Source organism: Equus quagga, chromosome 6, assembly GCF_021613505.1.
Source record: "Equus quagga isolate Etosha38 chromosome 6, UCLA_HA_Equagga_1.0, whole genome shotgun sequence".
Classification (NCBI taxonomy): domain Eukaryota; kingdom Metazoa; phylum Chordata; class Mammalia; order Perissodactyla; family Equidae; genus Equus; species Equus quagga.
Genome location: NC_060272.1, coordinates 33,816,626 through 33,839,197, shown reverse-complemented (window position 1 = coordinate 33,839,197; position 22,572 = coordinate 33,816,626). Strand labels below are relative to the sequence as shown.

The 22,572-nt window shown below is 38.9% G+C and overlaps 1 protein-coding gene across 1 annotated transcript; it reads right to left on the bottom strand.

The window, feature by feature from the left end:
* Positions 1 to 364: 364 nt before the first annotated feature.
* Positions 365 to 16,272, bottom strand: COMMD6 (COMM domain containing 6). The gene is made up of 4 exons (XM_046664731.1): positions 16,180 to 16,272; positions 16,079 to 16,090; positions 5,218 to 5,370; positions 365 to 1,802 (listed from the first exon to the last, which is right to left on the bottom strand). Exons 1-4 carry the CDS (start codon positions 16,219 to 16,221, stop codon positions 1,752 to 1,754), a joined length of 258 nt encoding a protein of 85 aa, XP_046520687.1. The 5' UTR covers positions 16,222 to 16,272; the 3' UTR covers positions 365 to 1,751.
* Positions 16,273 to 22,572: the final 6,300 nt, after the last annotated feature.

Genomic DNA, 22,572 nt, shown 5'->3' with positions numbered 1-22,572 from the left:
TTCGTGTGTGCCCAGAGGAAATGGATAGGCATTTAGCCTATTTTGCCAAATATCTTTACATGTTGGTGACTTTATTCCAAAGGATGTATTTCTGCACTGAGATTTCTGGACTGTGAACTTTCTATATGATATGTGTGTGTGTGTGTGTGTGTGTGTGTGTGTGTGTGTGTTGTATGTGTGATCACTTTGCAAACAGACCATTCATAACTCCTATTTCTGTCAGCAGAGTCAGAATACTCAGCACCATTCTTGCTCTTCTAAACCTCCCCTCTACAGGTGCTAAAAGACTAGAAAATCAATTGACCAGAGTCCGGTCTCAACAGAGTCCTGGTTTAACCTCCCCCAAAGATAGGCACTCTCATTGTGAAATTAAAAGGGTAAAGAAAGCAAGCAGCCTTTATTTCATTACACATGTTGACGGATGGCAGAAATGGCATGTACAGCGACTTCCAGGTGATATCCTGCATTGTGCAGAGATTACTGGCAGTGGTTTTCTCGGAAATCCCTGCTTTACTGGATTTTCTAAAATCCACCAATGATTTCTCCTGACTTGTTCCCTCCATCTTTCTGACAGTTTACAGTGAGCATCTCATTTCTTGTAGAAAATCTCTTCCTACTTGAAATATTTAAAGCAATTTGTTTTCCAGACCAAGAATTAACGTATACATCAGCTAACATTTGTCTTTTGTCTTTGTTTATAGCTCATTTTTTTCCACATATTTTTAATTCTTATATTTCAAATATACTTTTTATATTATGGCTGTGGAGTTGATGTCTTCTGAAGCCTTAGTTAATATAAATATTTTGGAAACCATTTAAGTTTTACCTTTTATCTTTAAGTCATTAATCCACCTGCAATTTACTTTTGTCTATGTTGTGACTGCTAGTATCATGTATTAAATAAACCATGTCTTCCCACCCAACTGAAATACCATCCTTGTCCCAGATGTCTTGATCCATTTCTAGGCCACCTAGTCTACTCCAGTGATCTATTTATTTATTTCTAAGCAATGTCATACAGTATTGATTGCTGTGGCTTTATAAGATACTTTAACAACTGGTTTATAAATTTAAATTCAATGGAGATCATCTAACACAATAACTTGTGCTACCAGGTTAACTCAGTTCTGTATAGAACTCAAGTCAAAACTTCTTTTTCTATCTCTGTGCATGTATTTGAACTTTCTACAAATATTAATCACAGAAACAACTGACTGCTTGGCTAACATAAGGGAGCAATGGTCAATCCTAAGCTGGTTCCAAATGTCTGAGCCCACTCTTCTCAGTGATTGCTTTTATAAAAAGTGAATGTTATAAAATTGAATTTTTAATGTTATCCTAATCAAATACTACTTTTTCCATTTACATATATTTTATTAGAGGACTCCATATAAGATTTTATTTATAAAAGGGGGTACCATTACCAGTAAGTTTTAAAACTATTGTTCTAATACACAAACTTGTGTTGTCTTCAATATTACTCGACTATTTGTCTGATTTTTTTTTTAGTGAAATATAATTCACATACCACAGAAAGTGTCAAATTCAGTGGCTTTTGGTACATTCACAAGTTGTGCATCCATCACCACTATCTCGTTCCTGTTTGATTTTTAATTATTTAAAAAATGGAAAAACAAGAGTGCAATTTTCATTCAATAAATATCATTTGATCCTTATGCAGTTCTGTTGCAGAAAGTGAAGTCCACGATCTTAGAATGATGATAGCAATTCATCAATGAAGTAATCAGTTTTCACACAGTTTCAATAATTGCGGCAATTTCCTTGAACTGTCTGTAGAAATTCTGGAGAGAAAGGGGAAAAATAACATTAATTCTGCTTTTAGAGGATATTTAAATAATTCTTTTAATTATATCTAACCACCAGAGGCTATATAACGTATTATGTTTGCATTTTTTTTCCTGCTTTTTCTCCCCAAATTCCCCCAGTATATAGTTGTGTATTTTAGCTGTGGGTCCTTCTAGTTATGCCACGTGGGACACTGCCTCAGCGTGGCCTGATGAGTGGTGCCATGTCCGCGCCCCGGATCCGAACCAGCGAAATCCTGGGCCGCCGAAGTGGAGCGTGCAAACTTAACCACTCGGCCACAGGACTGGCCCCGTAAGTTTGCATTTTAATGTTACATCCTCAACGATTATTATTGGAAAGTTACCACAGGAAACAAACCGGTGCAATTTGGTACTGCAAGCAAAAATACTATTGTAGAATTGAATAATTAGCTCATGACTAAACTTTTTAAAAGCACATGAGAAAGTTCTTTTGAGATCACACCAGAATGATTTATTAAAGACCCAGAACTGTCCTAGACAATCAAGATTAAAAAAAATAATAATAGGTTGGTTCCCAGACTTCGAATGACTTTTAGTCTAGTGAAAGACTGCATTTCAGGGTGATGGGGACCATCTTGTTTAAGATATGGGTTCAGTTAATAAGAGGGATCCAACACTGACAAGAGCTTATATGGTAGAAGCCTTTTCCTTTAAAATTGAGACGGTATGGTGGTTCTCCTGGAGAAATCATCTTCTTTTTTTAAGTCTCACATAAGAGAGAGATCAAACAAATTCTGTTTTCCTTTCTTCTCCTCTACCTGCTAGGAAGGAAGCTAGGAGGCAAATTTGAAACTTAACCTCAGCAATTAGGATACCCTCTAAGATTTACATCTTTTGTATTTTCCTTGTTAATTGGACTTAATTCTCTATTTTGCGGTTTAAGAGTACCTGTATTTTAATTTATATGTAAATTTGATATGGAATGAAGCAGAATGTAACTATTTCTTTAAAAATATATACTGGTGGGAGCCGGCCAGTGGCGCAGTGGTTAGGTTCACGTGTCCGCTTCAGCGGCCCGGAGTTCACAGGTTTGGATCCTGTAGTGGATCTACACAGCACTCATCGAGCCGTGCTGTGGCAGCACCCACATACAAAACAGAGGAAGACTGGCACAGATGTTACTCAGCGACAATCCTCCTCAAGCAAAAAATAGAGGAAGATTGGCAACAGATGTTGGCTTAACGCCAATATTCCTCACCCCGCCACCCCCCAAAAACAATATACATATATACACTGATGGTCAAAATTGTAATATTGAAATTTTTAGCTCTCAGTTCTATAATGTGACCCACAGGCTCTGTCTGCCTGGTTAGCTTTAAGCCATGTAAAAACTAAAAGGGTTGCCCCATTTGTGTTTTTTTTCCTATGAGAAAAAGAAATTTTTAGAGGTGGAATCAGAGAGCACAGATGCTTCAGAGAAAAATAAGAATTAGACCAGGATTGTGAATTACAAAAAGGATTGAAACCTATATTCTCTTTTGAAATGGATTTGGTCCTTATACTCAGTTGAGGGCTACTAATATCACAATATGCTACATTTAGTTCCTTTTAACTAAGTCCTAATTCCTTCCAAGACACTAATTAGCATTAACAATGTTGAATCTGTTACCATTATTTTTTGCTCTAAAGCAAAGATCCCTGTTTTAAATGAAAGAAGTCAAAGGGAAAGAAAATCCTTAAAATGTAATTTGTAAAATAGAACTACAATATAATCCAGCAATCCCACTTCTGGATATATGTCCAAAGGAAATAAAATCACTTTCTCAAAGAGTCATATGCACTCCCATGTTCAATGAAGCGTTACTCACAGTAGCCGAGGTATGGAAACAACCTAAGTGTCTGTCGACAGCCAAATGGATAAAGAAAATGTGGTGTATATATATACACACAATAAAATACTATTCACCCTTAAAAAAGAAGGAAGTCCTGCTATTTTTGACAATATGGATGAACCTGGAGGACATTATGCTAAGTGAAATAGACCAGACACAGAAAGACAAACACTGTATGATCTCACTTATGTAGAATCTAAGAAAGTGCAACTCATCGTAACAGAGAGTAGACAGTGGTTACCAGGGCTGGGAGCTGGGGGAAAGGAGGAGAAGCAGGTCAAAAGGTACAAACTTTTAGTTATAAGATGAGTAAGTTCCAGAGACCTAACATATGACACGGTGACTACAGTTAATAATAAGGCATTGTATACTTGAAATTTGCTAGAGAGTAGATCTCAAGTGTTCTCACCACACACACACACACAAAGGTGACTATGTGAGATGATGGATATGTTAATTAGTTTGATTGTAATAATCATTTCACAATGTATACATACACCAAACATCACATTGTACACCTTAAATATATACAACTTTTATTTGTCAATTATATCTCAGTAAAACTTGAGGGGGGAAATATAGTTTGTAAAAGAAATCAAAAACATCCTAAGTGGCATATGAGAGGCTTTTCTTAAAAAGGAAACCTAGAAGCCATATATTTTTAGTGAGTTTTCCATTTCATTTACTATGGTTGCTTTTCTTAGAGTACTTGACTTTTCTTTTCATTTTTTTTTTAAGATTGGCACCTGAGCTAACATCTGTTACCAATCTTCCTTTTTTCCCCCTTCTTCTTCTTCTTCTCCCCAAAGTCCCCCAGTACATAGCTGCATATTCTAGTTGTAGGGCCACATGACTTTTCTTAGAGTATGAACTGCTGTGAGGATTCTTATCTACTCACTCACCAAAGGGATCAAAACAAATAAAAACAAAACTCTAAGGCCAGTTGAATTAGTGACAAAATACTTCCCTTTATGTACATTTAAAAGAAAACCTGATTTCCTGCCCACCCTCCCTTTTTTTTCCTTGGAAAAGAGGTGGAATGATAATATGGGTAACATGACTCAAGTCTACTGAGTTACTCAAATCTCTAGCTGATGAAACTAGTCATCAAGTGCTGGAGCTCTGATTTGCATTTTGTGAACGTCGTTAGTCAGAAAATAACACTGTTCAAAGGTAACATTCATTTAGCTTATCATTCTTGAATATTAAGCCTAAAAAGAATAGGAATAAAAGAGTTAAATGCAAAGGAAATATCCTTCCAAAGAAGATGAAAATTTCCTAAATATACTCGGAGAGGAATACTGTGAAAGTGATCTAATGTCAGAGGACACAAATTCAGCATAAAATACTGAAAATAATTTATCAAATTCCTAAAAAAACCAAATTCAGATCTTTTGTGTGTACTAATAAATGTAAAGCACATCGAAACAATTGTAAATAAAAGCAATTAAAATTTTCTCTTAAGAAAGATTTTATACATCTTTTTAAGCAGCAATTACAGAACAATGAACTAAAATTGAATGAGTTAAATCACAAACCTGAAACTGTGGAATTGTCATTTCAAAGGACTTGTTCTTTACTTGGCCTGAATGATCTGCCACTTTTAGCATCACTGCAACATAAGGATACTTAAGTGATCTGCAACTGTCCGAGCTCACAGCCATACCCAGTTTCCACTGAAAATCTATAAGCTGTAATGAAACAGGACAAAACAATACTTCAGCAATAACATTGCCTTGAATGCAGATATTTATTCAATTTTACTGCTCTCACATTCAACTTTTAGTTTCAACACTGGTCATAGTAAAAGAAAATATCTTCATTTTATTATTGCTAGGGGAGCAATCATCAAATGAAAATGGAGAGAGGCAATATGGGATATAAACAGAGTTGGAAAACAACATGGTCCATAATTACAAAAGTAAAAAAGTAAAAACAAAAATCTCCACCGGATGTGTAATGGAAGCAGAAGGAAGATGCAGCAGGCCTGGTTCTCCTTGCATTTGGCTCCTGCACTTAGGGGGCTCCAAGTGCTTTGGACCATCTCTTACCTCACTTTCCTGTTCCATACATGCCTTCCCCCATTCCACAACCCAAAAGTCCTAAAATGGAAGATGAGTTATATACCATCTTCACACTTGATGGAGGCACACACGGGAACCACTCCAGTTCTTTCCTCACCACAGTCCTCGACCTGAAACCTGACACTAGCATGACGACTGGGTGATTGGGTGGTTTTACATTTCATCACTGTTGATGACAGACACCTGCCAGGTCCTGTGCTCTGCAGTTTACATGTATTAAATGCCTGACTGAATCATCATCACATTACAGGCTATTATTTCCATTTTGCAGATGACAAAACTGAATTTCAGAGAGCTTAGATAATATGCGCAAGGGCACACATTTCTGGAATCAGTATTGAAACTAAAGTCTGTTTGATTCCAAAGATTACATCCTTATTGACTACCGGCTGCCTCAGGACTTTTCAGCTAATTACTGTCGATGATTGTTCAGTGTTGCCATAGCATAAAACAGGATTGGATAATGCAGCTGCTAATACTGTCTCTAAAACATAAGACCACGAGTGGAGGAATTTTATGTCTTGTTTCCAAAGCTTAGGCAGGCACATAGTACATAGCAGCCACTCACAAAATACCCGTCTATTGACTGATACCTTTTGCTACCAAATTAACACTGATTGGGCAAAAGGCTTTGTTTGTTAATAAATTTCTTTTTATAAAAGATGGGATCAGTGTGAGCACCAAAATTTCCTCCTGTCTCAGACTGGCTTTGGACCAGTCAGGTACAGCATTAAGGCCAGGATGGTGCTGATAAAAGGTTAGTATCTTTAATAAGTAAAAAGATTGTATAGATAAATTTTAAGTAAAAGTTTCCCATACAAAAATAAAGGATAGTAGCTAACAAAAGAACTACAAATGGCTAGTAAACATATGAAAAGGAAATGGGTAAATACAAACTTAAACCACAATGAGATACCACTACACACCTATCAAAATGACAAAATTTTAAGTCCGACAATTCTGAGTATTGGCAAGGAAGGCTATGTTACATGCTGTTGATGGAAGTCTAAATTGGGCCAATCTTTTGGAAAACTGGTTTTACCTAGTAAAACTGAAGTTGCGCATATCCTGTGATCCAGTGATTCAATTACTAGGGATATAACTTAGAAAACCTTGTGTATACACACAGGATACATATACAAGAATGTTCCTAGTAGCTATATTTGTAATACCGCTAAACTATTAGGGATAGTAATAAAATGAATAAATGAAATGCTGTACAGCAATGAAAATGAATGAACTTCAGCTACACAACACCAAAAATGTTGAGAGAAATGTCAAAAGTTGTATGATTTCATTCACTTAAATGAGAGAAACAGGAAATACACTATTGTTTAGGGATGAATATACAGATGGCAAAACTACAGAGACGAAGGAATATGATTATCACAGAAGGATAATCATTACCTCAAGGAGGAGTGGAGTGGTTTGATGGTGGAAGGGTATGTGGTGGGCTTCTGGGGTACTGGTAATGCTCCATTTGTTGAGTTTTGATTGTGGTTACACAGATGTGTTCCCTTTTAAATTATTCATTTTTTTTGTAACCATATGAGATGGAGGTTAACTAAATTTACTGTGGTAATCATTTTGCAATATATGTATGTGAAGTCATTATGCAGTACACCTTAAAGTTATACAGAGCTGTATGTCAAGTACATCTCAATAAAACTGGAAAAAAATAATTCATTAAACTGTCCATATGTTCTGCACTTCTTTGTATACATGTTATTTTGCACACAGTGGGGGGGAGGATATAAGTGAGTGAGTTTCACATTTCTGGCTGAAACAAGGAAAAAATTATTGTAGGCTAGGGTGATTAAGGGAAAGCTTTAGAGAATAACTTTAAGTTCAGTTTTGAAGAATAAACACAACTGAAATTGAGAGGAAAATGTGTCTTATTTATAGATTTCATAAATACACACCTGGCAAAGAATAAATGCTTAACAAACATCAAGCTGAACCAACTAGAGATGAAAATAGTTTATATCTAGTTAAGGGGTAGACCATTTATCTGTCTTAAAGTAGAAGGCTCTTGGAAGGCTTATGGAAAATAAAGCTGACAAAAGTGACGAAGAGCACAATAATTCTTTGCAAATTGTATGTTTTCAAAGTATTCTCATATACTTTATCTTACTATGGAAAACATATCATGTAAGTCACTTAAACTTTTCCTGTAGGCAACAGGTACTCGATGAAAGTTTTTCAGTACAGAGAATGATATGAGAGTAGTGATTAAAAAATATTCATCTGGAGCCAGCCCTGATGGCCTAGTGGTTCAAGTTCTGCACTCTCCACTTTGGCGGCCGGGGTTCACTTCCCAGTATCACACCAGCCACCTATCAGTTACCATGGTGTGGCAGTGGCTCACGTAGAAGAACTAGGACTTACTACTAGGATATACAACCATGCTTGGGGCTTTGGGGAGAAAAAAAGGCGAGGGAAGGAGTGGCAACAGATGTTAGCTCAGGGCGAATCCTTTCCAGCAAAAAAAAAAAAATTCATGTGATGGCAGCAGAAGACAATAATGCAGGTATGAGCCAGGTAAGTGCCTGAACTAAGATGGTGACAATTAGGAATCAGCTGATCCTATAAAGAATGAATCACTAGGTCTAGAGGAGGCGCACATAGTCACGGGAGGCATCAAAGACAACTATAAAAATTTGAGCCCTGCTGACCGGGAGAATGCTGGTTATCACGTAGCACTCAAGACTTTACATATTTAAAAGTCCGAAGATATTACCAAGCAGTGGTAAAGAATAGGAATATCTAAATAGCAATGTTCAATAAGTGGCTAAAAATCCAAGAACAGAATTCAAGTAAGTTTACAATTAGAGACATAATTTTTATATCAGTTCAATGGTGATACCCAAAAATTTAACTGGACACTTCTTAAACTTATTCAGCCTGTACAACTCCTTGATGCAAGAAGGTCCATTTTTACTGTCCATAGTAAAATGAAAGAATAAACATTGCTTATAAGACTCAAAGTCTGAAATAAAACTCTGGATTATCTAGAATATTTCAAGCAGAAAAGCAATTAAGGAACACAATGTTGGAATTCACTGACCATTACAATGGTGAAACTCACAGGTGAGGTAATAGAGCGGCAATAAAGACATTTATTGTGCAAAGTTAGTTTTCATGGGTAAAAGAGAGCTGGGATTAGGTTTATGAGATGACAATTTCCCAAATTCTAAATGGAACATTTAAATGCAAATTAAAAGCAAACCTTCTAATAAGTGTGGTTTAGTCTTAAATAGAAATTAACTGCATAGGAGATTTTTAAAAGAAAAGAATAAAAAAAGAAAAAGCAAAAAAAATCAGAACAGTACATACTCATCACTCTGGAAAAATACTGAGAATGAAGTAATGTAGCCTCAAAATTCTTATAGAATGAAGAAAATTATTTAAAAAGGAAAACATGCAAAGAAAAAAAGCTAATAATTAAAAAAATATAAAAACTACCAGAAGTAAAACGAATACAAAGGAAAATAATCAGAAAGCAAATATAGATAAAAAGGTAAACAAAAAAATCAGCTGTACTCACATTAAAAATTAGTTGATAGGGTAGCTAAAATTATTTGTACCATAAAAACTGTCTATAAAGAAAAAAAAAGACCATTTCAGTTTAAATTTAATTTTTACTTTTCAACACACAACATGGGAGAAAATTAGAAAAATAATCATGCACAACTCCAGCATCCTAAAAACTATTTTCATATTCCTGTGTCCCCATCTAGTCTTTGTATGTAATTTTTATGTGTAGAATCACAAAATACACCCTTTTATGTTCTCTCTTTTTTAAATGACAGTTTTCAAATGGAAAGAATGTTAAGTGTTCTGCACACATTAATCTCTCTCAAAAGTGTCATGAGGAAAAGACTGATTAAACAACTCCTCCAAAGATACAAAACTAGGAGAGTTAGTAGTCAAAACCCAAATTTGTCTGACTCCATAATCCACACATTTTTCATTATACCTAGCTGCAACATGATTACTATTCAGAATTAAACTAAGTTCTACTAGGTTAAGAAAGTAGGCAGGTTAAGGATGGGGCAAGAATGTTTAGTATCTTCTCCATGCTGGACCTGAGCTGTCCAATACAGTAGCCACTAGTCAAATGTGACTATTTAAATTAATTAAAAATAAATTAAGAAGTCAATTCCTCAGTTGCACCAGCCATACTATCAACAGTCACATGTAGCTAGTACTACTATACTGGATAGCGCCAACACAGAACGTTTCTACCATCACAGCAAGTTCTACTGGACAGCACTGTACTATGTACTTTATATGTGTGGAAACTGATTACAGCATGAGTTATTAGCAAATTTCTACTTGAGAATTCATACCAGCTCTAGCCTAAGTGCACAACGTTTGCTAAGTCATTAGCCTTCCTCATCTTGTTTAATGGCACCTTCAATCCATACTTTGATTTTCTTCATAGCACTCATCATTATCTAAAGTTATCACGTTTATTTATTTATCACCTGTCTCCCCAAGGAAGTGCAAACGCCATGAGAGCAGGGGCATTATCAATCTAGTTTACTACTGAGTCTACTAGAACAGTATCCGGTACAAAGTGAATGTTCAAATAAGTATTTGTTGAACTAATATGCTTACAAGTTCTGGAGTATGTGGCAACTGGTCTCCAAAGATAGCTTCCAACAAGTAATGCCAGCCCTCCTGTCTGTACCTGTCACTCCACACATCAAGAAGTGGAGCATATTCTCCCTCTGCATGAATCTGAGCTGTCCCTGTGGTTGCTTTGACCATTAGAATATGGCAGAAGAAACATTCTGGAATCTTTGAGCCGAGGCCTTAGGAAAACTGGAAACCTCTGCTTCCTTCTTCATGGAATGCTGGCTCTTGGGACTCTCCCTCTTGGAACCCAGCCACCATGATGTCAGCAGCCACGTGAAGGAGAACCAAGTCACTCCAATTATCAGCGCTAGCTGAGCTCTCCACCCAAATCATCACCATGTGAGTGAGCCCTCTTCACTTCCAGCCCAATTAGGCTCCTCCATGACTGAAGCCCCAGCTGACATGATCAGGAGTACAAACTACTACCGGGATAAGCCCACTTAACCCACAGAATCATGAGAGAGAATTAAACAATTGCTTTAAGTCAGTAAGTTTTGGGTGGTTTATTATACAGCATCAGATAAAATTAAAGCAGGTCAAACACAATTAGCTGAAGATAACTTTGTCAATATACTTAATATGATATATGTCTTATCAAAAATGTATTCTCATGGGCCAGCCTGGTAGCGTAGTGGTTAGGTTCATGTGCTCCACTTCTGTAGCCTGAGGTTCACAGGTTCGGATCCTGGGTGTGGACCTACACACTGCTCATCAAACCATGCTGTGGCAGTGTCCCACATACAAAATAGAGGAAGACTGGCACAGGTCTTCCTCACCAAACAACAACAAAGTGTATTCTCATAACTATATAATCTGAAGTATACTAGTTTACAGAAATTTTAGCAAATATAAATAACCAAAAAAATTCATATTTTGTTAGTATTAATGCCTCCAGTAAAAATACAGAAGAAAGGCTTTCCCATTGAATACATTCACTACCAGTAAGTTTATAGCAACTGTCCTGCAACACCATATATTACCTTCCTTCAAAACTGTTTTTCATCCTCATTTCATTTCTATTGATGACCCCCATTTACCAAGTCACTCAGGTCTGAAACTTCAGTCCACTTTGATTTTCCTCTCTCCCATACTCAAAATATATATGAATTGCTAGGTACTCAAGATTTCAGCCAATGCTACTGACATTTATTCCCTTCTTCCCAATCTTGCTGTTACAAACCTACCCAGAGCCTTTTTAAAAATCTTGCCTTAGGGGCCGGCCTGGTGGCACAGTGATTGGGTTCCCATGTTCTGCTTTGGTGGCCCAGAGTTCGCCAGTTCGGATCCCAGCGTGGACCTATGCACCGTTTGTCAAGCCATGCTGTGGCAGGCATCCCACACATATAAGGTAGAGGAAGATGGGCACAGATGTTAGCTCAGGGCCAGTCTTCCTCAGCAAAAAGAGGATTGGTGGCAGATGTTAGCTCAGAGCTAATCTTCCAAAAAAAAAAAAAATCTTGCTTTAAATTTTACTGCAGCCTCCTAACTAGTTTCTTGCCTATAGTCTTTCTCAGCTTCAATGCAGACTTTAGACTCAAAACGTTACTTACAGGGGCTGGCCCCGTGGCAGAGTGGTTAAGTCTGTGCGCTCTGCTGCAGGCGGCCCAGTGTTTCGTTGGTTCGAATCCTGGGCACGGACATGGCACTGCTCATCAAACCACGCTGAGGCAGCGTCCCACATGCTACAACTAGAAGGACCCACAACGAAGAATATACAACTATGTACTGGGGGGCTTTGGGGAGAAAAAGGAAAAAATAAAATCTTTAAAAAAAAAACAAAAACAAAAACGTTACTTACAAGTTAACCCAATCTAGTATCGCAGGTCAAAAACCTGTAATGTCTACTGCCTCATGAAGTAGTTACCAAACAGTCACCTAGGACTTAAGTCTCCTCACAGCATAGTCCCAAATAGCTTTCACACTTACACTCAAATTGGACTGCACTCCTTCTTTAAATTATCTTTCAGCCTCTACCCCTTTGCTCATGCTGCTCATTTCTCCTGGAATACAACTCTCAAATATCTATTTAAAATTCAAAACTCTCAAATTCTACCTGTTCTGTGAAGCCTTCCCTAGTTTACTCAACCTTTCTATGAATGTTCATGTCATTTCTTATGCCCTAGCACTTAGAGCATTCTTCCTTGCATAGCTGTCCTTGTGGATTTGTCTCCCTCCCCTACATGCACCGGACTGCAAACTCCTTGAGGGCAGTCCATATGTATTTATGTGACTTGTAGCACCAAACACAATACAGCGAACATAAACAGCCATACATTTATGAACTACTCCATAAACTAGAAAAGTTTAAGTCATTATTTCTCATATGGGAAGAGGGAAAATGGCAATAGATATTCTAAGTCAATAAAACATCTTTCTTTTGACTTTTCCATAAAACTGGAAAGAAGGAAAGCAATCAAATGTGGCAACAATGAACAACCATTCATTTATGATAAGGAGTTCTAATTAGACATCTATAAAAGAAAATCAAGAATTACTTCAAAACAATGATTATAAATATCAGAATGTGAAGTAATGAATAATCTGTGCTGCTGGACAGGATAGCACTAAGATTTGTTAAATTTAACAAGCTCAGATTCTAAAGTCAGACAGACCTGAATTTGAATCTCAGCTCTGCTACCTTCTAACCAAGTGGCTTTGGACAAGGTACTTTGTCTCTATGCCCCAATATTCAGGAAGTATTTACTAAATAATGCTATGTTCTAGGCATTGGGGATATAAAAAAGAATAAAACAAAGTTCCTGACCCCAGGAACTTACATTCTAGTGGAGAAGACAGACAATAAACAAATAAATATATAATGAAGTTGTAATGTTATAAAAAGTGTTAAAAAAAAAAAAAAGAAAAGAAAAGAAAAAAAGCAGGATAAAGGGCTAGAGTGACCAGGAAGGCTGTGTAGATAGACCTCGGGGGAGACCTTTTTGAGGAGGTGGCTTTTGAATACAAAGAAACCTGAGTAAAGTGAAGGAAAAACCACATAGATATCTGAAGAAAAGAACTTTCAGGACAGAGGGTGTGCAGGGAACAACCGTAAGCCCATGCGGCTGGAGTGGCATGAGCTAGGGCAAGAGTGGTAAGAGATGAAGACTCCATTCTTGAAGGGTCCTTAGGCCAAGGTAAGTGTTTAAGACTTTTTTCTAGTGTGACAGGAATCTCTAAAAAGGTTTTAAGCAGGGAAAAGACCTCATCTAACTCAGACTGCGCTCCTCCAGACTGCTGCATAGGGCATTAAGTTCAAGAAGGAAAGTAAAGGGACTCAAGTGGCAGCCTATTACAGTGTCTAGGCGAGAGGATGGTAGCTCGACTGAGGTGGCAGAAACAGGAGGTGAATTTAGAGTATATTTTTAAAGGTAGAGGAAACAGTATGCTGATGGATTGTATGGGGGGTGTGAACACTCACTAGACGTGTGGTGCCAGTTAACCTTCCTAATTCATATACTGGTGAGAAATATTTAAAAGAAAAAAGATATAGCTCCAAAAAAATTCAAACTAATATAGCTATACCTGGTACATTTAAAAAGCATATACAACAAAGAAAAAAAGTCTTATAGGTGGGCAATGGATTTTTCCCCCTATAAAACTCCTGAAAATAAACAATCATTTTGTCTAGCAGTATATTAGAAAACACGTCATGAACTATGAATAAAAATGTTCAATTTAGGAGTTCCTGGAGGTGAAACTCTCAAAAGCTTGAGGGCTCCCTAATAACTGAGTGCCTGAGATTTTAACTCAAACTTGTCCACACTGAGCCTCCAGCAATTCGTCAATTACCATTTAGGTCTTCCTACCCCCACACTGGTTTTCACAGAGGTTTCTGTTCCAGGAAGTTATGATTCTCTGTATTCATCTGTCTCTGCAATTTTGGGAGCAGCAATTTGCCCTGTGGGCTCACTTCTCTGAGGCATCCAAGAAGAGTTGTTGATTTTTCAGTCTGCTCAGCTTTTTACTTGTTTTCAGGATGGAGTGATGACTTCCAAGCTCCTTACACACCTGATCAGAAACTGGAAGTCTATCACTTTTATAATTTTCTTCATAAAGGTTTAAAACATTTTTTATTAGATTTATTGCAAGGTACTTCGTGATTTCTTAATGTTGTAAATGACTTTTTTTAAAAAAGCACTTTTCAACTCTCTGTGTCTGAATATAGGAAAACAATTGAATCACTTTGCTAAATTCTCATATTAATTTTAATAATCTGTAAATTATCTTGACTTTTTCTATGTAAACAATCATATAACCTGTGAATGACTGTACGGACGGGCTGTGTTAACAGCCTCCAAAAATGTCCACATTCCAATCCCTGACACCTGTAAATATGCTCTTACATGACAAAACAAACTGCAGATATGACTAAATTAAGGATCTCAAGGTGGGGAGATTTTTCTGGGTTATCCAAGTGGGCCCAATATAATTACAAGAGTCCTTATAAGAGAGGGGCAGAAGGGACAGACTCAGAGAAGGCAATGTGATGATGGCAGCAGAAAGAGAAATGGTGACAGAGGCTGCAATGGTGTGTTCTGAAGATGGAAGTGGAGGCCACAAGCCAAGGAATGCAGGCAGCCTCCAAGCTGGAAAACACAAGGAAGCCGATTCTCGCCCAAAGTCTCCAGAAGGAACACAGTCCTGCCAACACCTTGATTTTAATCCCGCGACCAATTTCAGACTTCCACCCTTCAGAACTGCAAGATAAATTTGCTCCCCTCTCCCTAAAAAAGATTTAATTTTTAAAACTCTATAATCTAGCATAATTCAGTTTCAGGATAACTTAAATAAACATGACAATGTAAGTGAATGGATACGATGATTTATGAGAGATTAATCAAAGTGCACTAACTCAATAACTGAGCAAAGCCAGAGAGGGGGTTGATTATGATCCCTCTGAATTTCCCCTACCACCCAGGAATCCTCAAAAGCAACAGCAACATCAGCTGGGGACAGATGACAGCAGTCAACGGACATCTCTCCGCCCTGTACTCTCATTATTTCTTATCACAGCCCTTTCTTATATTTTGTACAGACCTGGGTAACTCCTGCCCTAAAATACTGTAGTTTTAGTACTCTTCTTCTGGGAAGTGTGTTATAAGTTATTTGTCTAAAGACAGTTTATTAGCTGAAACAGGGCAGGAACACTTGGAACAAAGATACAGGCCTAAGATAAAGTTAAAAATTCAAATTCTTAATCCCAGCATAAAAAGTATAGACATTGAAAGGTTAAAGAGGTATACCCTCCATCTTCAAAATAACTGTTTTTTAAAGACTAAGAAAATGTTTGCGGTGCTATCTTTGCAAACTTTAATTTCTTCTCTACATAGTTCACATTCTAAAATACCATGTACCTAGTGTCGCATAAACGACGCCTAGTCAAGAGAGAACAATACTTGGTCTGTACTCTATGGCCTGGAGTGGGTGGGGGAGATTAAATTACAAGGGCAGCGGCTACCATCTGAGGTGCAAAGTGGAAGGAGCAATGCAAGGTGGCGGGAGGAAAGTCACAGGCTCGCGGACACAGGCCTTGGACTTGGGGGAGAGGTGGGGAAGGCTCACGGCGGCATCGTCCGCGGCTGCCGGAGGCGGGAGGTGGGCCAGGTGCTGCCATCCTCCCCTTGCCCAGCCGAGGCCGGCTGAGGACGGGGCGGGGCGGCCACTCACTCACCTGGTTGGTGACCTGAAACGGAAGCAGAAAACACAATTTAGGGAGCGATCTTTCTTGCTCTAGGGGCCCGCTGTCCTGGCTCCTTCCAGGCCAGGACTTACCTCGGCCTTCGCATCCAGCACAGGCTCTCTAGACCCCTCCATGGCAACGGTCCAGGGCTCTCATCATCGACTCAGGCGGACGCTTCCGGGGCCGCCAACACTTCCGCTTCCTCTTCCCGCCCCTCGCGGCCCGGCGCACTCAGCGGACGTGGGGGGTGGCTGGAAACAAACGTCTTTTGTAACTCATCCTTATTCTCGACTAAACATCAGTTTTATGGAGCTACTCAGCAACAACAAAATTACTGTAGGGAAAAAGGTCAGAAGATTTGAGAGATACCTTGTGAAGGGGAGGACCGATTAACTTTAGGATGTCGCCTCCCCCTTCCTATGCTCTAGACGTGGACTCTTCCAGTCCACTGCCCACCGCGCTCTCTGCGCGAGCGCAAACTTGTGGCTGCGGGAGTAATTGATCCAAACCAAATTTGAAAGCTGCTGAGAACCACACCCCTTTCCCTGTAGAAGTTTGTCCCGCGAGGGAGATGTCTGTGGGAACTATACTTATGTGATTAGCTTTCCTCACTCGGCTTTACCTCACTGACGTAGCTGGGAGTGGGTTGGGATGCTTTTGTTTATCTCCGCTGCCACTGTCCTTATCCCCCCGGCCACTCCAGACCTCAACCTGACTACAATACTTTCCCATTTGGTCTTCCCACTTCCCTCCTACTCATCTCAAATCCATTCTACAGAGGATCCAAAGCGATTTTCTTTCCCGCCAACTTTTTATTTTGAAAAACTTGAATTTTTTTCAGGAAAGTTGCAAAAATAGTTCAGTGAATCCGTATACCCTTCAACTAGGTTCACCAACATTTTTACACATTTGCATTAACTCTAGGTACATACATAGTAATGATGACGCATCATGCCTAAATACTTGAGCATGTATCTCCCAAGAACAAAGGCATTCTCAGTAATCACAACAATCACACTCAGGAAATTTAATATTGATAAAATACTTTTATCTAACACATGGGCCAAATTCAAATTTCCTCAGTTGTCTCAACAATATTCTTTAAAACTGTTCCCTACCCTACCCACTACCAGAATCTAATCAAGAACCACCTGTTGAACTTACTGTGTCTCAGTCCCCTCTTGTCTGGAACTGCGCTGGGCAGGTGTTGGCAGGACAGCAATGATTCCTCACTGGAGGCTCTGTGGGAAAATCTGCTCTCGGTTGTTGGCAGAATTCAGTTCTATGCAGTTCCCATTTCCCTGCGGGCTTTTGGATGGGGGCTCTCAGATTCTAGAGGCCATCCACTTTCCTTGGCTTGTGGCCCCCTTTCTCCATCTTTAAAGCCATTAAAGACAGGTCAAGTCCTCATCACTCGTGGAATCACTCTGACCTCCTCTTCTGCACCATCTCTCCTCTGTCTTCTTCTTTCACCAAATCTCTCTGACTCTAGCTTGAGGAAATTCTCTGTTTTTAAGGTCTTGAATGATTAGATTAGGCATATCCAGGTAATCCAGGATTACCTCCCTATCTTAAGGTCCATAACCCTACTTACATATGCAAAGTCCCTTCGGAGCAGTACCTAGATTAGCGTTTGATTGGAAAACTAGAGGACAAGAATCTTGGGGGGAAGGGCATCTTTTAAAATTCTGCCTACCACAACAACCTTTATATGCCTGTTGGAGAATTACATGAGTTAATGCACAGAAAGCCCCTAGAACTGTGCCTGGCATGTAGCACCAGAATCTATGCCAAAAAATAGCCACTGACTCAAGTTCTAAATGTGTTAATTAGCTTGGGAACATAGTCCCTGAATGAATCAAATTATTTCTTGCCTATGGAAGTCTGATGAAAAGATGAGACACTGTGGTATATCCCACTGGTCAGTGTGGCAGCTCCATTTGTCAGGGACTATCTCTCTGTAGCCCTTGGCTGCCATCAGATTATGTTCCCTGGGGGGATTATGCTCCATGGAGTATTGTATACACATACACACGACAGGCACACACATGTGCACACACACATATATAAATCTTAACTGTATAAAAATGCTTCCAAAAGATGTATATTAAAAAGTTAACTTTTACATTTCTCTGTATTTTTCAGGCATTCCTTTTTTAAGTGTTTTTTTAAAATTTAAATTAGGGGGGCTGGCCTGGTGGTGCAGCGGTTAAGTTCACACATTCCGCTTCAGCGGCCTGGGGTTCGCTGGTTTGGATCCCGGGTGCGAACATGGCACTGCTTGGCAAGCCATGCTGTGGCAGGCATCCCACATATAAAGTGGAGGAAGATGGGCATGGATGTTAGCTCAGGGCCAGTCTTCCTCAGCAAAAATAGGAGGATTGGCAGCAGATGTTAGCTCAGGGCTAATTTTCCTCAAAAAAAAAAAAAAATTAAATTAGATATATGAATGTCCCTTTCCAAAAATCTATTGATCTAATTTGGGGAGAGTAAATGTCAGCAGTGTTTAGGCCAGTCTCTGCCAATTGTTACTTGGTCTTGTGCTTCTAACACTCCAACAAAATGTGATCAAATGCTTATTTGTTTTTAAGGTTGGCACCTGAGCTAACATCTATTGCCAATCTTCTTTTTTTTCTTCTTCTTCTTCTCCCCAAAGCCCCCCAGTACATAGTTGTATATTCTAGTTGTGGGTCCTTCTGGTTGTGCTATGTGAGATGCTGCCTCAGCATGGCTTGACAAGTGGTGCCATGTCCACGCCCAGGATCCAAACTGGCGAAACCCTGGCTGGGCTGCTGAAGCAGAACACAGGAACTCAACCACTTGGCCACGGGGCCAGCCCCATCAACTGCTTATTTTTAATACTTCCTACACAAGCTTCACACTTGGAAAACATAGACTTCATGAATACAGAAAAATGCTAAAATTAAAGATACCCAGGCATAACTTTTGTTTTATTTATATCTACTTTTATCTGATGACATGTAGTAGGACATTTAAATCAGAAAATGCTTTTGGAGCTCTTACAATAAACCTACTGTCAGATGTGTAGGAGGATGTCCATAAAACTGTGGCATGAACTCCGATCTCACAAGAGTTATAGTGTATTAGAGAAAATAAAATTCAAATGAAGCAAGTAATACTTCAGTCTAAGCTTTTATTTTAGGGCTTTTTTGTGTTATAAATTCAACGCAAACTAGCCGGAGCAAAATAGCAGAAATTATTGTCTCAAAAGAGTGGGCTCTGAAATGTAGGAGTAGAGCCAGCTGCAAGAATATCACAGAACTCTGAGATGTGAAGAGCAAAAGGGCCCAATCTCTGTTTCTCTGCTGTGGTCTGGCCGTCTGTTTGTCTGTTGGCTTCATTCTCTTAGGCTTCTCCATGTGTCGCGGGGGAGAGGGGTGTGCTTATAGACATAAACTACCAGCATCTCTTGGGTCACAGCCTATGGCTTATGATCCAAGGGGAAAGAAGAAATTGCTCTTCCAAATCAGTTCTCAGAGAAGGACTCTGATTTCCCTGCTTGGGTCATATGCCCACCCCTTGGACCAATACTGGGTCTAGGACGATTCATTACTATTTTTTCCCCATGCCGCCTGTTGTGGCCACAAGAAGTAGAATTGTGTGATTGGCAGAGTCACTAACAGCAAATGGGGTGAGAAGATGTACCCAATAGCAGATAAAGATGAAGATGATGCCACAAAACTTGGATGAAAAGATGCTTGGGAAACAGAAACAATAGACGTCCACTAAGCACATTTACTATACTATATCATACTATACTATACCATACCATACCATTCCATATCACACTATATCATACTATACCATCAGTGGCTATGGTAGGCAGAATAATGGCCCCCCCAAAAGAGGCCAACTTCCAAATCCTCAGAATTTATGAATGCTAAATTACATGGCAAGGGGGATTAAGATTGTAGATGGGATTAAGTTTACTAATCAGTGGACCTCAAAATAAGATGTTCCTGGATTACCCAGGTAGGCCCAAGGTAATCTCAAGAGTCCCTAAATATAGAAGATGTTGGCAGAGAAGTTAGAGTCAGGGAGGAAGTGTCTGTGATACCCTGTGAGAGAGACTCATTCGGCCAGTGCGCTATGTGTTGCAGAATAAGTGTGATCACTGATCCTAGAATCACAGAGGTTTTCGAGCTTAAAGTAGAGTACACAAATTCTTAGCTTGTGGGCCAAATCTGGCCTACCTACATATTTAAAACAAAACAAACAGGGGCCGGCCCTGTGGCTGAGTGGTTAAGTGTTGCGCTCCACTTCGCTGGCCCAGGGTTTCACTGGTTCGGATCCTGGGCGGGACACGGCATCGCTCGTCAGGCCACGCTGAGGAGGCATCCCACATAGCACAACCAGAGGCACTCACAACTAAAATATACAACTATGTACCAGGGGGCTTTGCGGACGAAAAGAAGAAAAGAAAAGAAAAAAAAAAAAGATTGGCAACAGATGTTAGCTCAGGTGCCAATCTTTGAAAACAAACAAACAAAACAAAACAAACTACAATGGAAACTGAATGACAGTGTATTTATATAGGTTTTACATGTTCCAGTTTGTCACTCTCCCCACATTCTTCTTTCATTTCACCTGGCCAATTCACCTGAAACCTGCAAGACAGTTTTCAACCTTTGGCTTAAGGGGACCTTACAAGTTTCTTATAAAAGAGACATAAAAAAATGAGACCAGGGGCTGGCCCTGTGGCTGAGCAGTTAAGTTAGGTAAGGATTGGATATGTTCTTAAGTACTGCAAAATGGCTGTGTTTGGGGATGGTAGTTTGGCAATGAAACACAGGCTAACGCAGATGCCAGGGTACATACACACGCAGCAGAAAGACAGCTGCATACATTCCTAACAATGCAAGAGAGTGAGTAGTCATGGTGGTGTGCCAAGAGTGAGTTACAGGTGTATAGAGAAATTGCTCCCCACAGCCCTGGGGGAAAGCTGGTTGAGGCCTGAGCCTGGAAGATTCTCTAGGCTGGTTACGACTGTGACAACAGCCTTATTTGATTAAGTCAATGTCGTGCAAATACCAAATTTCATCAATTCTTAGATTCATATTTTTTCACGTTTAACAAGTGCACATTGCATCAGACTGCTTCTTACAGTGACAGGCAGCCAGGCAGCAGCTGTGACTCAGTTGTTCTTACAGCTGCATGCATGAAATTGGTCATAGCTGTTCAACACTTCTATTGAGTTAAGGGTGTTGTTGCTGTATACTTACTATGTTTAACTGCCATTTAAAATGTCTTTAAAAAGATTATGCTGTTATTTGGCACAACAAAAAGTTACCAGGTACGGAACTAGGCATGGAAAGAGAACAGAAGGTTATAAACTTGTATCAGTGAGGCAAATACAGGTTATTGAAGGAATGACCAAAATTCCATGTTTTCTTACAAAGCAAGCAAATAATTTACAATTCCTTAAAAAGGCGGATAGCCTTGAGCAGATAAAGCAAAACAGTTGCTTATTTCACTTCTAGGTTGGAGAAATTGACAAATCCTTCAGAATATAAGAAAGAAATTTATAGGATGAGAGAGTAGTTTTTGAGTCACAGGTACTTTTGTTAAAACACCAAATATGAATTTGTCAAAAATTTCCTACTGTTTCTGAGTAGAAGCTGATGAATTTTCATTGGTTGGTGAAAAAATGAAATTATGAGTTTAGCAAAGTAGGAAATGGTGACAAACTCTGATATTCTTTGACAGCCATCAAAGCTGATCTGTCAATGTTAAAATTACTAAAAGTGCATGGGTTATATAAACAAGTGGCATGGCACTATCTTTAATTTAAAACTGTAAAATGATACTTAAGAATAAAATCTTCCCCAATGATGATAGTGTGCATACTCAAAAGAATGGATGTACAATGTTTGCATTGTACTGGCTAAAATAACATGGAATAGACTACTAGGAGCCCTACATATCTCACCATGCATGTTAGTTCTTAATGTAGCTCATAGACAGGTATCTCGATGGTTAAAGAATGAGGGAAAGTGTAGTTGATTTGGTTATTTTTGCTGGTGACATGCAATCCTTCAATGCTTCAGTCAAAAACAATTTAAAAACTATTCGCGGTTATTAGAAAAACATCTGTTGATGCCCTTGGGTAAAATCCAGAAATAACCAATACGCAAACTTGCATAATGGGTGTCAATGGCATGGAAGAAAATCCCAGAGACAATATTAGAGCACTCCTTTAAGAAAGACTAGGTCCTCAATGCTCTTGAAGGCCCAAGGGAAAAACATGGTCATTGGTGACTCTGCTTTGAAAACTATTCAGTAGAATTGGACCTTAATATGAAGACATTTTAGGAGTATATTAAATAATCATACTTGTATTTTTACATACATAAGAAAAATGTATCTAAAAGTTCTTTCAAAGTTAAAAAATTCTGTTTATGAAGAAACATTGTGTAATGTTTTAATTGGAAGTTATTTTTCTTTCTTAAGGGTAAATAAAATTT